Here is a 15,056-nt window from a genome sequence, read left to right as displayed (position 1 = left end):
CGCACCAGAAATGGAATGAGGGGGAGAGCCGGAAAAGCACAAGCAAATATCCCTGACTGTTGATCCATAGAGCCTTACCTTTGGATTGAGGGTGTGGGTACCTGGATGCGAAGATTGGCCATTTTGAGTTTTCTGTTCTGGTAAACAGGTCTATGTGAGGAGTTCCCCACTTTTTATAATACTTTTGAAATACCGTTGGATGGAGGTCCAGTTCGTGGACTTGTTGAGGTGTCCTGCTGAGCAGGTCTGCAAAGTCATTGTCTGCTTCTGGGAGATACTCTGCCAGGAGATGAATGTGGTGATGATGAGCCCACGTCCAAATTGCTTGTGCAAGTTGAGACAACTAGAGAGATCGTACCCCTCCCCCACACTTTTGTAGGTAATGCACTGCTGTGATGTTGTCTGTACGGAGTAAGATAGTCTTGTGCAGTAGGAAAGCTGTTGGGGCTAAAAACACTGCCTGAAGTTCAAGAAGATTGATGTGCAAACTGGTGACTGAGATCCCATGATTCTTGCACTGTGAGGTTGTTGAGGAGAGCGCCTCATCCTGTGAGAGAAGCATCCGAGGTCAGGACTATTTGAGGAACAGCTTCTTAAAAAGGCTGCCCTTTGTGTAGGTTGGTGGAGTTCCACCCTAGTAGAGAGAGGTAAGCTGGACGGTCTAACATCACTAGATCTTGAAGATGACCCTGAGCTTGGGACGACTGATAGAGACACTGCTGTAAGGGACACATATGAAATCTGGCATGAGGGACGGCGGCTATGCAGGATGTCATCATTCCTAGGAGGCGCATTAATGTCCTGACTGTGTAAGTGTGATTGTTCTGTAAGTGAGAGATTGTTCGCTGAAAGTTGTGAACACATGTTGGATTGGGGTAAGCCAACCCCAATTGTGTGTTCAAAATAGCCCCTAGATAGGGTTGAATTTGAAGCGTTTCTAGGTGTTATGTGAGAGTGTTGATTATAAAACCTAGCTTTTGGAGAAGGTTTACTGTGATTTGGGTGTGAGTTTGGCATTGGTGAAAAGTGCTGGCTTTGATCAGCCAGTCGTTTAAATAAGGGAATACATGTATTGGTTGTCTTCTGAGATGTGCTGCGGCCATGGGTAGGGGTTTGGTTACTACTATAGGAGCGTTTCTGACCCCAAAATGCAGAACTCTGAACTGATCGTGTTGGCCCACTACTACGGAATGTAGATATTTGCGGTATGCAGGGTGAATAGGAATGTGAAAGTAGATGTTTTTAAGGTCTAGAGCGGCCATGAAGTCGCCTTTTTGTAGAAATGGAATTACATCTTGAAGGGTGACCATGTGAAAATGTTCTGAGAAAATATAGTGATTTAGCGGCCTGAGGTCCAAAATAGGTCTGAGTGTGCAGTCTTTTTTGGGAATAAGGAAGTAGGGGGAGTATATTCCTGTTCTTTTTTATTGGATGGGAAAAGGCTCTACAGTTCCTTTTAACAGTAGCAATTGAACCTCTTCTTTTAAAAGAGTGAGGTGTTCTGCTGACATTGTGTCTGCGAGGTGGAATGTTTGGAGGTGTTGATGTTAGTTTCAGAAAATAACCATGTTGGATAATAAATAGGACCCAAAAGTCTGATGTTATATGTGTCCATTGATTGTGGTAACCACGACCCGAGGGCAGTGGTGGTCCGGTGACCCCTTTTATGGGTTTATTGGAAGTCTTTGTTGATATCGGATTGCAGGTCTGAGTACAAGTCTTGAACCAAGAAAACCTCCTATTGCTCTAGCTCCTCCTGGGCATGCTTGTCCCCAAAAATGATTGGGGTGTGGTCGTGGGTCGAGTGCACCATTTCCAGCCTGTGAGTCCGTCGATCCCGGAGTGTTTTCTTGGACCGAAACGATCGGCACACATCGCAGGCGGCTTTGCTGTGATCCGGGGAATAGCAGAGATTACACACTTGATGGTGATCAGTGTGTGGAAATCTGGCTTGGCACAGATGGCAGAATCTGAATGGTGTCCGTTCCATCAGAGTATCATGTTCTTTCATGTCACATTTAGACAGGCCTAAGGCTGAGAGAGGCCTGCCCCGAAGGGTACGTGGTTGAAGTTCAACCAGAGTTGATTGAGGAGATAGAGATTATGGTACAAGAAAAGCGATCAAGGTACAACACTTTTGATATAAAGAACTGGAGCAAGTGAATACGAAGCGAGCAGAAACACGTCCGAACCAGATGGTGGAGAAAAAACGATCTAACAAAAGACTTGATGCCCACGTGCAGTATCACTAAGAAGGAGGAGCCACTCAATCATGTGACTTGAAAACACTTCTTGAAGAAAAACAAGTTGCAACACTCCAAGCCCAACACTAGATGGCAAGATAATGCAGAGCAGGAGCATCTACAGCCACACATGCCATGATATATATATATATATATATATACACTCTTTTTTATGGGTTTCAGGAATTATTCTAATATTCAGGATTGTTTATGATTGTGTCCTTATGATTGCCAAAGGATGTCCTATGAGGTGAAACAATATATTTCACTTACCTGGAAAGGAACAGTGACTTACCTGTAATCAAGCTTCTCCATCTTTGTAATTAATACGCAAATGCCTAGTGCATGTCCAGGGTCCCAAAAACAAGTGTAAGTACTTTATTCAAATCTAAAAATTTGTTAAATAAAGAAAACATTCCTTTATGGTGCAACATTTTAATTGTTAACTTTTTTGTTATTAAATTAATTGAGAAATGAATTCACATTACATCGAACTTTGAAAGGTACATTTGATTGATGTAGGGAGCTGGGTTCTGGTGGCAGTACTCCAACCCCCACCCCCCAATCCAACACTTTTTGCCTCGTTTTTAGATGCAACTTCGGGTGTGGCACACTGGGATCCTGCTAATCAGGACCCAAATGCCAGTGTTCCTTCCCTAAAACAGAACACCTGATCACTTGATCCCCAAGTAAACCGGCCCTTCAGCACCCTGTAAGTCCCTAGTAAATGGTATCGCTGGTATCTCGGGCATGGGTACTGAAGAGGGCCCCTCAGAGCTGGGGCACAATTTGTGCCACTCTGAGGGACCCAGCACCAACCTTATGCAGACTGCCTTTGCAGGCTGCGTCACAAGGTGCTTCCAAAATTGAAAACAAGCCATGGCAAATAGCCTGTGTGCCATGTCCCCTAAACACTGCATGTAATATATTCAAGTCAACCCTCGAGCAGGCCTTACAGCCCTAAGGAAGGGTGCATTATATTACATGTGTGGGCATATCTGCATGAGCAGATATGCCCCTACAGATATGCCCCCGCTATGTCTTTGTCGATTCTCAGACATATTAAGTGCAGAGGGAAGTCATTTGAAATGCATGTGCTGCACACTGGTCATTACGAGTTCACCAGCTACATGATGGTTTCTCTGATTCCTGGGATGTTTAGTATGAAACATCTCAGAGTAACAACCCCTCACTGACCCCAGTGATGGATTTACTAATAAAGGCACACAGAGGGCACCTTTTGAAAACCTATCAACTACTAGTGCATTGACTGACTGGTTCTGACCAGTTCACCCATGACAGGTGTAGTTCTGGCCCCTCAAGGTGAAAGCCAGCACTCTTGAGGGCCTGTGACAAAAGCCTGAAATGGGCAGAGGTGTGACCTCCTCTTCCTGGCAGGATGGACATTTCAGGACGGGGAGGTTCAATGGCCTGGCAGCCTTTGTAATGCTACCCAGGTCTCTCCAGATGGTGAAGGTGACCAACCCACCTGTCCTGACTCCACTCTCGGAGGCAGCACAGGCAGGCAATTTAGTTAAATTACGAAGAGTGCTCACTTCATGCCAGTCCCACCCCTAAGGTGGATGAGCTGGACACTACTTTTCAAATTCCTCCATTTTAGTTGGAATGAATTAGGCCACTAGGGTTAGGGTTATGTCGACCTCTCAGTGGAAGTAGTCACAAGGAGGATGTAGTAACCCTGAAGGTGGGCAGCCCATTGGCTACTTCCAGCCACTGCCTGTAACACCCCTAAATTGAGCATTTAAGTGGCACCCCTAAACCCTAGAACTCAGATTTCGACAACCTAAGAAGACCCAGACAAAAAGGAGCTGCATCTGCAGAAGAGAAAGAAGAAGCAGCTGACCTGAAACCAGCCCCTCTGGCCGGCCTCCTTACCTCAAAGGATCCTGCACAAAAAGCCAACTCATCAAGCCCTCAATAAAGACTTATGTCTCCCATGAGCACTGGAATCTGCAGCTGCTGGAACGCCGGAACCCCAACACCAGAAGTGACCACTGCACCAGATGTCCACAACCAGAGGTTGAAGAAAGTTGGCTCTGTATAGTAGATAATACTAATGCTCTCTTGTGGCAGTGTGGTTGAGAAGTTAGGCTTATCAGAGGGTGGTGTTAAGTATTTGTAATACACAGTCAAGAAATGAGGCACACACAACTCCAGGCCCATGTTTATGTATCAAAAATACATATATTGTTATTTTTTTTCTAGAACCGCAAGGATGTTTGTTGCAGGTAAGTACAGTTTCAAGAATCTATCACTTTCAAGTATCAAATGCATTTTGTTTGAAATTCACAGTTTAAACAGTCTTCAGGTAATTACTACTTTGCAATATCAAAAGTAGTGCTATCTTTATTGAAGGAAATGCAGTGCAGGGGGGAAAAATACACACACAGTTCACAGGTAAGTACAAGAATTACGGTCCCAGTCTTCGGGGTTTAAGGTGTCCACAGGGCAAAGTTTAAGAAGACACCAAGGGTGCACCACCAGCAAGACAAGGCTGGCCGGGTGTAAAGGTCAAAGTTGGTGTCGGGCCCCAAGGAAATCCTTTGGAGATGGGGAGCACTTTGTAGGTAAGTTGCCATGGTCTCAGGGCACCGGGGGGGGGGGGGGTCAGTACCAAACACACACACTCAGCGGCACGAGGGTGGCCGGGCGCAGGGTGCAAACACAGGGATGGGCACCCAATGCTTTTCAATGGTAAACTCTGGGTTCACAAAGTGGCTGCAGGCTTGGGCAAGGGGGTCGGCTGAAGAAGACCAATGGCGGGAGAGGTAAGTTTAGGCTCCTCTGGATGTCGATGAACCATGAGCTGGGTTCCCCAAGGCCAGGGGCCTGCAGATGCAGGGGCCTTTAGGTTTCTGGTATCATCACTGGATCCAGTCCTCTGGATTCAGGCTGCAACTGATGTCGTGGTGGCCAGGACGGGTCAACCCGGGGTGGACTCAAGGTTGAAATCGCCTGTGGATTCTCTCTGGTCAGGTGGGCCAGCTGGACTCGGGCGGTGGGCGTAGGGTGCAGAGTGGGCAGGACTCATGGATATGGGTGCTTCTGGAGTCCTTGTTGGAGGTTTCTTTGTGGACAGGGTCACTGTCCTCTGAAGATCTTGATGTAAGGCAGGCAGTCTTATGAGGATTTGTAGAGGTCGCTGGTCCTGCAAGATGAGCTGTCTTCTTGTAGCAGGAGTCTTGAAACTCCAGACAGGTAGGTAGGGCTGGGGCCAAGTCAGTTGTCGTCTAGAGTCTTTACTGCTGGTGCGGCTCTTCAGTCCTGCTTCTTCTTTGGCTCACCAGGAATCTGAAGAGCAAGGTTTAGGGGTGACCCTAAATACTAGATTTAGGGTTGTTACATGGGTCAGAGGGCAGTACCCAATGGCTACTGACCCGGAGGGTGGCTACACCCTTCCTGTGCCCGCTCCCTGACACATACCTAACCCTAATGGCTATCACCCTCCAAAACAAGATGGAGATTGTGCCAGGATCATCTCAGCTCTGGGCATCCTGGGTGGTGGTCCCAGCTCAGCTGGACACTCCTCCTGGTGTTTACTAAATTTCCCGCCATACCTGCCACTAAAAATGGGGCTTGATCCAGGGGTATTGATGGGGGGAGAGGGGGTGTGACATCTCCACTAGATGGAGTGCACTGAGGCAGCAGAACAAAAGGCAAGAGCCTTTGAGGCTCACCACCAAGTGCTGCTGTTTCTGCTAGGGGGAGGTGTGAAGCACCACCACCCAGAGCAGGCTTTTTCCCGGACTCCTGAGAGCAGAAATGCTCTTACCCCATGGGGTCGGAAACTAGTCTGGTAATGGCAAGCTGGCATAGACCGGTCAGCTACACAATAGAGAGCTGGAAGAATTTCAGGGGCCATCTCTAAGATGCTCTCTGTGTGCATTTTACAAATCCAACACTGGCATCAGTGTGGGTAAATTGATCTGAAAAGTTTGATACCAAACTTCCCAGTCTTCAATGAAGCCATAATGGAAGTGTGGAGCTCATAATGACAAAATCCCAGCCCGTATACTCAATATAGCCACACTGCACTTACGGGGTCTAAGAATGGACTTCGACATTGTAGGAAAACATTGCTCATGCAGCTATGGCCTCACATGTAGTGTAGTTCACCCTGCCTTAGGGCTGTAAGGCCTGCTAGAGTGGTGATTTTCCTATGCCACAGGCAGTGGTTTGTAGGTATGGTACCCAGGGAGGGATGAAATGTCCACTTTAACTTTTTCTTCCCACCAAGACACCCGATCTGTATTGGCAGTGTGCATGTGTTTGGTGAGGGGTCCCTTAGGGTGGCATAATACTGTACATGTTGCAGCTTTCTGTCCAGAGGGCCCTTGGTACCACTGGCACCTTTTACAGAGGTCTTAGCTGTGTGCCAATTTTTAAAGCTATGGTAAAGTTTAGGTAAAGAACACAGGTGATGGGGCCTGGTTATCAGGATCCCAGCACACACTCAGTCATGTTACTATCAGGAAAGAAGTGAGAGAGAAAGAGAAAAAGAGGAAAAGAAAGAAAAAGTGTGTGTTGCTCTCTCTCTGGGGGAGGAGGGTAACCATGCCAAAAGGGGGAACTTTCATACAGAGGTGATGCCAACCAACATGCTAACAAGGGTCCTCAGCTGCCCAGAGACGGAGTCCAGTGTGGTCTCACCTATCTTGGCCGCAGGCGACCTTTCCCTTGTGGAGAGAGAAAATCCCACATCTCCAGCAACCACTGCAACTGTGACCCCTGACCCCAGCTGAGGTGGGTCATTGGTGCCAACGATGTCCACAGCTCCCAAGAGCTCATGTACATCCTGGGTCCATCCCTGCCAGACTGTCCTATGGCACCTGTAGTCTCAACACAAAGGACCCCCGGACAACGAGTGCTCCCGGACGTGAAAACTTGAAGCCTAAAGACACCCCTGCATCTGTCACGCTTGGGCACAGGAGAAGAGGACCAATGGTGCACCCACGTCCCTGAGCACCCTACGTCTACTACCTACCTGCTTGTTGTCCCTGACTGGCTTCCTAGCCAGAACCTTTAGCCTGTCTTCACAAGGACCAAACCCCTTTAGGAAACCATTGGGCACCCAACGCCTTACTGCAAGAACTGCCTGGCTGCCTAAAGGACTCACCTGACTGCTTTCTACAAAGGACTGATGCCTTGCTGTTGCCCTGCTGCCTTGCTGAACTCTTGTCTGGCTGTAAGAGTGCTCTCCAAGGGCTTGAATAGAGCTTGCCTCCTATTCCCTGAAGTCTCAGGACCAAAAAGACTTCTCTTTTTCATTTGGACTCTTCGTGTGCCGAACGTTTCGCCGCACAGCTTGCTCCGTGGTGAGAAAATCGCCGCACACCAACGCTGATCGACGTGACACCTTCGGGGCGACCGGAACTTCGACGCACGGGCTCGCAAGGACAACGGCGCCCGACTTCCAGGGGGAAATCGACGCGACCCCTGCCGTGAGAACGAGAATTCCACGCACAGCCTCCCGGAACGACACGCAGCCGAAAAAACAAGCCAAAGAATCCACGCACAGACCCCGGGACATCTGGTAATCCCGCGACCCACAGAAAGACTGTCCGTGCGCCGGAAAACGACGCATGACTTCCCCGCATGAAAAATAACAACGCAACTCCGTGTGTGCAGGGGAGAAATCGACGCACACACCATTTTTCCACGTATCTCTTCTTCTGTGGCCCTTCGCGGAGATTTTCCACTTTAAACCAGGTACTTTGTGCTTGAAAGAGACTGTTTGCTTTTTAAAGACTTAAGACACTTTATATCACTTTTCAGTGATATCTCTACAATTTCACATTGCATCTTTATTCGTTTTGACCTACAATTATCCTGATAAATATTATATATTTTTCTGAACACTGTGTGGTGTATTTTTGTGGTGCTATATGGTGTTATTGTATGATTTATTGCACAAATACTTTACACATTGCCTTCTAAGTAAAGCCTGACTGCTCCTGCCAAGCTACCAGAGGGTGGGCACAGGATAATTTTGGATTGTGTGTGACTTACCCTGACTAGAGTGAGGGTTCTTGCTTGGACAGAGGGTAACCTGGCTGCCAACCAAAAACCCAATTTCTAACAATGAGTAAAACAAAAAATTACCTTTTTTAGAATTCGTTTTTTCCCAGATTTCTAATAGTACTGTTAGGGCCCTGTAGCTTAACAGTAAAAGTTTTTAAAACGCACTTTAGTTACGACTGCAAAAACCTGTTCGATTTTTTTTTTCTATATCTAAAAGGTTCCCCCTTTAGTAAAATAATAAGTACCTTAGAGGACAGGGTTGTGGAGGCTGACCTCAGCCCTTACCATAAAGTTGTTTGAGAAGAAGTTAAGGACCCTCTGGAAAGGGTACAAAATAAAAACCGGCTCAATTCCTACCAGTGCTAGGCTCCAAGAGCTACTGGAAGAGCATGAGCTAGAAGACTTGCCCTGGAAGGCAGAATCCTAGCAATAGAAAAAGAGAACAGAGAAATGGGTTTAGCACCCATGGATGGTGGCTGCAATTTTAAAATTAGGGACAGAGTAGAGCACTGTGACCCTAAAATCCCCAAAGGGACTGTCCCAAAATATGAGGAAGGTGATATGATATCACCTAATTGTTCACAGTCTATGAGAGGGCCTGTGTAGTCAGAAAACTTGATAAATTGCATTGGAGCTCTCCTCTGTGGGCACTGTTCTCGGGAAAGTGCAGGGATAGACTTCTGACACTGAATGAGGCATATGCAAGGTCCTATGACCTCATGAAGTATACCCTGATTGAGGGCGTTGGGTTTACTCCTGAGGGATCAAATTCAGGGAGCCTTGAAAAACCCAGAGTGAGTCCTGGGTTGATTTTGCGGCCTTACGAGTGAAGACACCAGGTGGCTGGTTAGAAGGTAACAATGTGCATGGTAATGAAGGTCTTTAAAATTTAGTAATGAAAGAGCATCTGTTAAGTAATTGTCTGCAGGAAAAACTTCATCAGTATGTGGTGACCAAGGTCCACTTTCTCCACAAGAAGTGGGAAGAAGGCAGCCCACTGGGTCAAAATAAGGGTGGCCAACACTTCTACCTGTGAGGGAGACCACAAAAAAAGAGGCTAAAAAGCCCAGACACCCTAACAGGTTCCCTCTCCTCAGGAAGAAGACTTGACAGCCCCAGAGGGAACTGAGCCTCAGGACCTTGGGCCTTACACAGCAGAGCTCCCAGGACCAGGAGACTCTCTAGGAAGGATCTGTGCCAGGGACAGAGGACCTGTCCCACTCTTGAAGGCGTGAGGCAGCAAGCTGCTGATAAGGAAAAGGGGGATATCAGTGGCTCCCACAGGACCTATTGGGAGGAGGGAATCCTATTAACTGAGGCCAGAGATCCCAGACCTGGTGCCACTAGGATAGCGGTAGTGCCTCAGCAATTTAGAGAGTTTCTCTTCACTTTGGCCCATGGGAGACTTAAGTCTTTATTGAAGACAGGACAAGTTGGCTTCTTGTGCAGGATGCTTCGGAGTCAGCAGACAGGCTGGTTCTAGGTCAGCTGTTGCTGCTTTTCCTCTTCTGCAGGTGCAACTCTTCTTTGTCCGGGTCATCTTGGGTTGTCAAAATCTGCATTCTAAGGTTCAGGGGTGCCACATAAGCACTCAATTTAGGGGCATTACAGGGAGTGCCAGGGAGCAGCCAATGGGTTGTCCACCTTTAGGGTAGCAACACGGTTTCTATGATCACTTCCGCTGGGAAGTGGGCATATTCCAAACCCTAGTGGCCTAATTCCTTCCAAACAAAGATGGAGGAATTTAAAAAGTGGTGTCCACTTCGGCTCGTCCGCCTTAGGGGTGGAACTGGCATAAAGTGGGAACACAATCTGCCTAATTTTACCCACTTGTTCTGCCGCCAAAAAGGGGGTCAGGAGAGGGAGGTTAGTCATCTCCACCATCTGGAGAGACCTGGATCGAATTACAAAGGTGCTAGGCGTTGTTTTTTCTTTTATGCTATTTATACCATTTCTATAATTTTTGCCTTTAGGTATTTCCACTCACTGCAGAAGCGGTTGCTCGCTCCTAAATGATTCAAGGAGACCGCAGGGGTAGGTGCCTGTCAGAGGCATGTCAGAGGCATGTCAGGGCTGCGCGGTGCAGTCTTCTAACCGCTAAGGACATCTACATTCCTCTTCTGAGCCTTTCTTATGGCACAATCAAGCAAACTAGCTGTTCAGGCACCTCAGAAGCCACTATGCGGAACAGCGCAACTAGCCATCCACCTCCCTTGTGCCCCAGGTCCTGGAGCTAAATGCCCTGAATTGGGGTCTGCAGGTGACCATTTTGGGCTATTTTTCTCACGCAGTCATAGCATGTGTTGACACTTAGTACAAGGGTCCACACTGAAGACCGGTGGGTCTCGTGAGTTATAATGCGCTCGTTGAGTGCCCCATGTGATTACGCATCAGATCCCCTAGAGGGTGTTCAGGACATCGTACCCAGGCACCACACACACTATAACTAAAAGAATACTGCTAAAATATTAAAATAATATTATCACAATACACATTACGTGGCACAGTGTATACAAGGGCGCTGGTGTACGCAAGTGCAACTTTACTGTGTCTTCAGAGGCTACCATAGTTGAACTGGTTCACCCAGTATAAAGTGCCCCTAACATGCAAGCATGCATGATTCATACACAGAGAAAGAGTCTGTTGCTTACCTCCCGATGGATGATGACTTCTGTGAAGTCACGGTTGCCTAAACACAGAGGACAGTCTCATAGCCTATGGCACCCCTGGAGCAAAAACTCCTCAATCTCGCTGTGCGGTGCCTACAATCCCTCAATCTGAGGGAAGAACCAAGGTCGTCCACCCTTGTGACAACGGGCCGGTCTGAGCTGCCCCAGACATAAAAAAAAAAAAGAATGAGGAGCAATTTTCTGGGTCATAGCACCCTCCCCACTACAGTGGGTATTTCACCCTTATCTGTGCCTGAAAAACCTGCCATAAGCTCCACGACATCTCCTGCCCCCCAACACATACCGGAGGGCAATGACTCCCCCACCTCGGACTTGCGATACAAAGCCAGACAGACCCTGGCACCCCTCTTCCGACGCAAATTCTTCCGACAGCAGCAAAGAGCACACCAGGGTTAGACACTGACATGCTTGATCCAGATAACATCCTGCAACCCCATTCATCTTATTGGGTCTCTGCGGACTACGTGGCCACGTACGTGGTAGAGAAATTTGGAAATCGCTCGCTAAGTAAGTCTGCAACTGTCTCAAGGCAGGGTTTCCGCAGCCACCTCTGGAAGTCAGAGCTGCCCTTACCCAAAAATAGATCCCAGCATGGAGACTTTTCTCACAAAGTATATTTGTGACTGTAAGAAGGGCACAGACCGCTCCGGGTGGTCCTGTAAGTACAAGCTCCTCAACATTGCTGGGCCCCTTATCAAGATATTAGATATGGAGGAGGATGCCAAATCCTCAGGGTACCTTATTTCCCCCATTACTTTCCTTTGCAATACCAACTGTGCCATGTCAAATGAGCGGGGCACATCCCTACTTATTAAAATCAAATCAATCATACATTGGGGTATTTGGCCAGTGGCACAGGGAGGCCTTTTTGGCGATCCCTCGAATGAAAATGAAGCAAGTTTGTCACCACATTCAATTCATTGTATAAGGCTCAGTCTTCCATTCAAAAGATATTTAACCCTTAGGTTTTCACCGGGTGGAAGGCGTTGCTCGGCCGGCCGGGTTCAGCACCAGGCCTCTTTCCGGGGCCAAGCCTCTAGGCTCAGGCAATGGCAGTATCATTGCAAGTTCAGCAGATATCCCTGAAACAGAGGCTCCAGAGAAGGCCATCAACAAGGTGCCTCTACAGTTAGTGTGATCCCTTTTCCCCCCCCATACTTTTCAGGTTAGGTTGGCAAATTTTGCCCACAACTGGAAATCACTGGGACTTGCAGACCATCAGAGGGTTCCAGACAGAATTCTACTATGCTATTTTCTGACGAGGAGGCCCCATTTGTCAATTCCGAGGTCCAAGACCTCCTTTCCAAAGGTGCCACAGTCCAGACACATCCGCACCCTTACAGGTTTATCAGCAATTTGTATGTGGTGGACAAACGCGACTGCGGAAAGGTATCCATAATAAATCTCAAGCAATTCAACAAGTGGTTGGTTTTCTGCCAATTCAAAATGGAAGGTATCCATCTCCTCAGAGGTGATCCTCTCCCCAATGACAGGCTAGCACATCCGCTCTCAAAGATGTATATTTAATAGTCCCGTTCTCCCCCTCACCAGCGCTTCCTACAGTTCCATTGGCATCAAGCAACGTACAAGTTCACAACAATCCCATTCAGGCTGTTTTTAGCCCCTTGGTGTTTCAACAAGGATCTCAAACCTGCTGTGGAGAACCTCCGGGCCAGGAGCATTCGCCTAATTCAGGCGTGTGGAATTTAATAAGATATCTACTTGTACATGGGCCAGGTTGCTTCTTAAATCTATTTGTCCTGTAAAAAAAATGATCTACTTGTCCCTTCGGTGCCATGAAGTGCAGCTACAAATTGTTGCAGCAATCTCATTATGTAAGTGCTCCAATACTAGCCTCTCTGATTATGCCAGGGCTACTGATATAGTAGGGCTTGAATACTTTCAATTTCAAACCCTACAATAGCAATTTCCTTATTTTGCTACCTTTCCACAGATCTACATACTGGGGCTGGAGGAAGCAGTAAGCAATAGTTCCAGGGCTGGAATGCTTTTCAGTATGCAAACCTACTAATTTGCACGCTTTAAGGATTTTCCCCGACTCTTCTCTAATCCTTTCCCATAATGAGAATAGTTGGAAATGTACTCCTGACAATGGCAGAAGTAGAAGTTCTTCGAGGGTTGGGAAAAAAGTTGTTGGAGGAAAGTAAACTTGTAAACGCTCAATACATTTTCACAAGATTTCCTAGTCTACTTCTGTAAGTTCTTGTGACTTCATGAAAGTCACTAATTCAAAGACATATATCATGGGTGCACTTTTGTGATATTCTTTAAGAATTGGGTTCCTAATTAGGTCTGGCATTAACAAAGACATTTTGTTTTTATTAAACTTCTATTTCTCGCTCTGCCTATCAGCTGACTTTACATTCTGCTCTTCCACAAAAATTGGCATGAAGAGACAGGATATGCCTTCCCACCACTTTAGATGATAATGCGACTCTCCACCCAAGTCAGGAGGCAACGGGCAAGTCTAGGGGACTCAAGTGTGGTTTCTGGTTCTGATGGTACTTTCTTAGAACTCTCCATTCTATTTACCCCTATTCCCATCTCTTTTCAAAGATCCCTTGGGGAACCCCCACCATCTGGTTCTGGAGGGTTCGCTGTGGCTTATGGCATGGAGGATCCTCACCTCTATGTCCTTGATAGAATTTAAAGTTTCCATTACAAAAGCTAGGAAATGTTATATTCTCTAACAGTTCACCTTTCCATCAGGGAATAAATTAGTTGCCCATTCTTGCTCGGATGAAAAAACGTCAACTGTCCATGTAAACTAATTTGATAAAATCTGCACTGACAGTCTGCTGATTTGTTCCTTTGAACAGGTTTCATTAGCTTCCGAATACTATATACCGTAGGAATCTAACACACACAACTCCACTTAAGGAGTATCTTGGAAGATGAGCAAACCACAAAAGTATAGTCGCAGAATGTTTAATATAGAACTTACAATAAACTCTCCTACAAGGAGACGATCAATAGTTTGTCTAATTTCTGTCTTCGTCTGCATTTTCAGCTTGTTGTATTGCCTCCTGGCAGCTTCTGCTACCCTTAGCTCGAGTTCAGACTGATATCCAAATCCTGCAAGTGTGAAAAGTAAGAAATAGCATTGTAAAAAAGAACATTTATCTATAGCCTCAGGCACTCTGAAACAATGTTTAAAATAAAAATGTTGTAGAAGTTACATCAAATATACATAGGAACTACATTGTGGACTGTCACACAAACAGACCGCAGAAGCACGTGGGTGAGAAATACATTATTAGACGATAAGAGCTGTTATTTCAACTTAATACATTTAAGTTTAAAATTAGTAATACGCCTAAAATCTGCACAACTGATCTGTACCCAGATAGCTGCTTACCATATTACTTTAAGGGGTTCAGAGGTCAGAGAATCAAATGTATAAATCAGATCCTCGCAAGATGCTCCTTCTGAACAGTGTATATTTTATTCAACAATCAATCAGGCCGGGAGGCATAAAACAACAATTTCATGAATACATACACAAGCTCAACATATGCAAAACAGATTAAAAGAATACAAATACAAAAAAGAAAACATGCTGCCTTCTAAACATGGCGGGCATAAATAACACAATTACACATGGCAGTGAGTGTCAGTATTGCAAAGGTATTGCTATTGTTTTAAAGTTATTGTTTCAAATTACAGTCATAGCCACCACAAATAGAACCAACATGTGGTCAAGTTGGAAAGGTAAAACAACAATGCACTAAAGTCAACAGCATTCCACAATGGACTCCTGGTTTAGAGAAAGTGGCTACATGAAAAGGGGCGAAGTGTTGATGGAATGAGCAGAAATAACTGCCTGGAGAGACATTTTTATCCTTTTACTCTTAATAAACATTGAAATAAAAAGAGAAGCAAATAAATGAAGGAGGAACTATAAAAGAAGAAAATTCAAAATAAAGGACCTGCCAATCTACCCTAATACTGAAGCACGCTCATTTTCGGTTGGATGTATACACATGTTCAGAAAATGCACCATTCACAGAACAAAAGAGCAAATGGCTGATACAGAATGAACCATCATCCCATGTAGTTT

At 46.2% G+C, this 15,056-nt stretch overlaps 1 protein-coding gene across 2 annotated transcripts in view; it reads right to left on the bottom strand.

Moving 5' to 3' along the window:
• The window catches only part of VPS13D (vacuolar protein sorting 13 homolog D), a 2,230,750-nt gene that overhangs the window by 1,899,191 nt on the left and 316,503 nt on the right, over window positions 1-15,056 (bottom strand). For both annotated transcript variants that reach the window (XM_069240741.1, XM_069240742.1), the window contains exon 17: window positions 13,941-14,071. In XM_069240741.1, the coding sequence (XP_069096842.1) occupies window positions 13,941-14,071 (131 nt within the window). The remainder of the gene's footprint in view (window positions 1-13,940; window positions 14,072-15,056) is intronic.

The sequence above is a fragment of the Pleurodeles waltl genome, chromosome 6 (genome assembly GCF_031143425.1).
Source record: "Pleurodeles waltl isolate 20211129_DDA chromosome 6, aPleWal1.hap1.20221129, whole genome shotgun sequence".
In the NCBI taxonomy this organism is placed as follows: domain Eukaryota; kingdom Metazoa; phylum Chordata; class Amphibia; order Caudata; family Salamandridae; genus Pleurodeles; species Pleurodeles waltl.
Note: the sequence above shows the minus strand (reverse complement) of the source record. Positions and strands in the feature narration are given on the sequence as shown.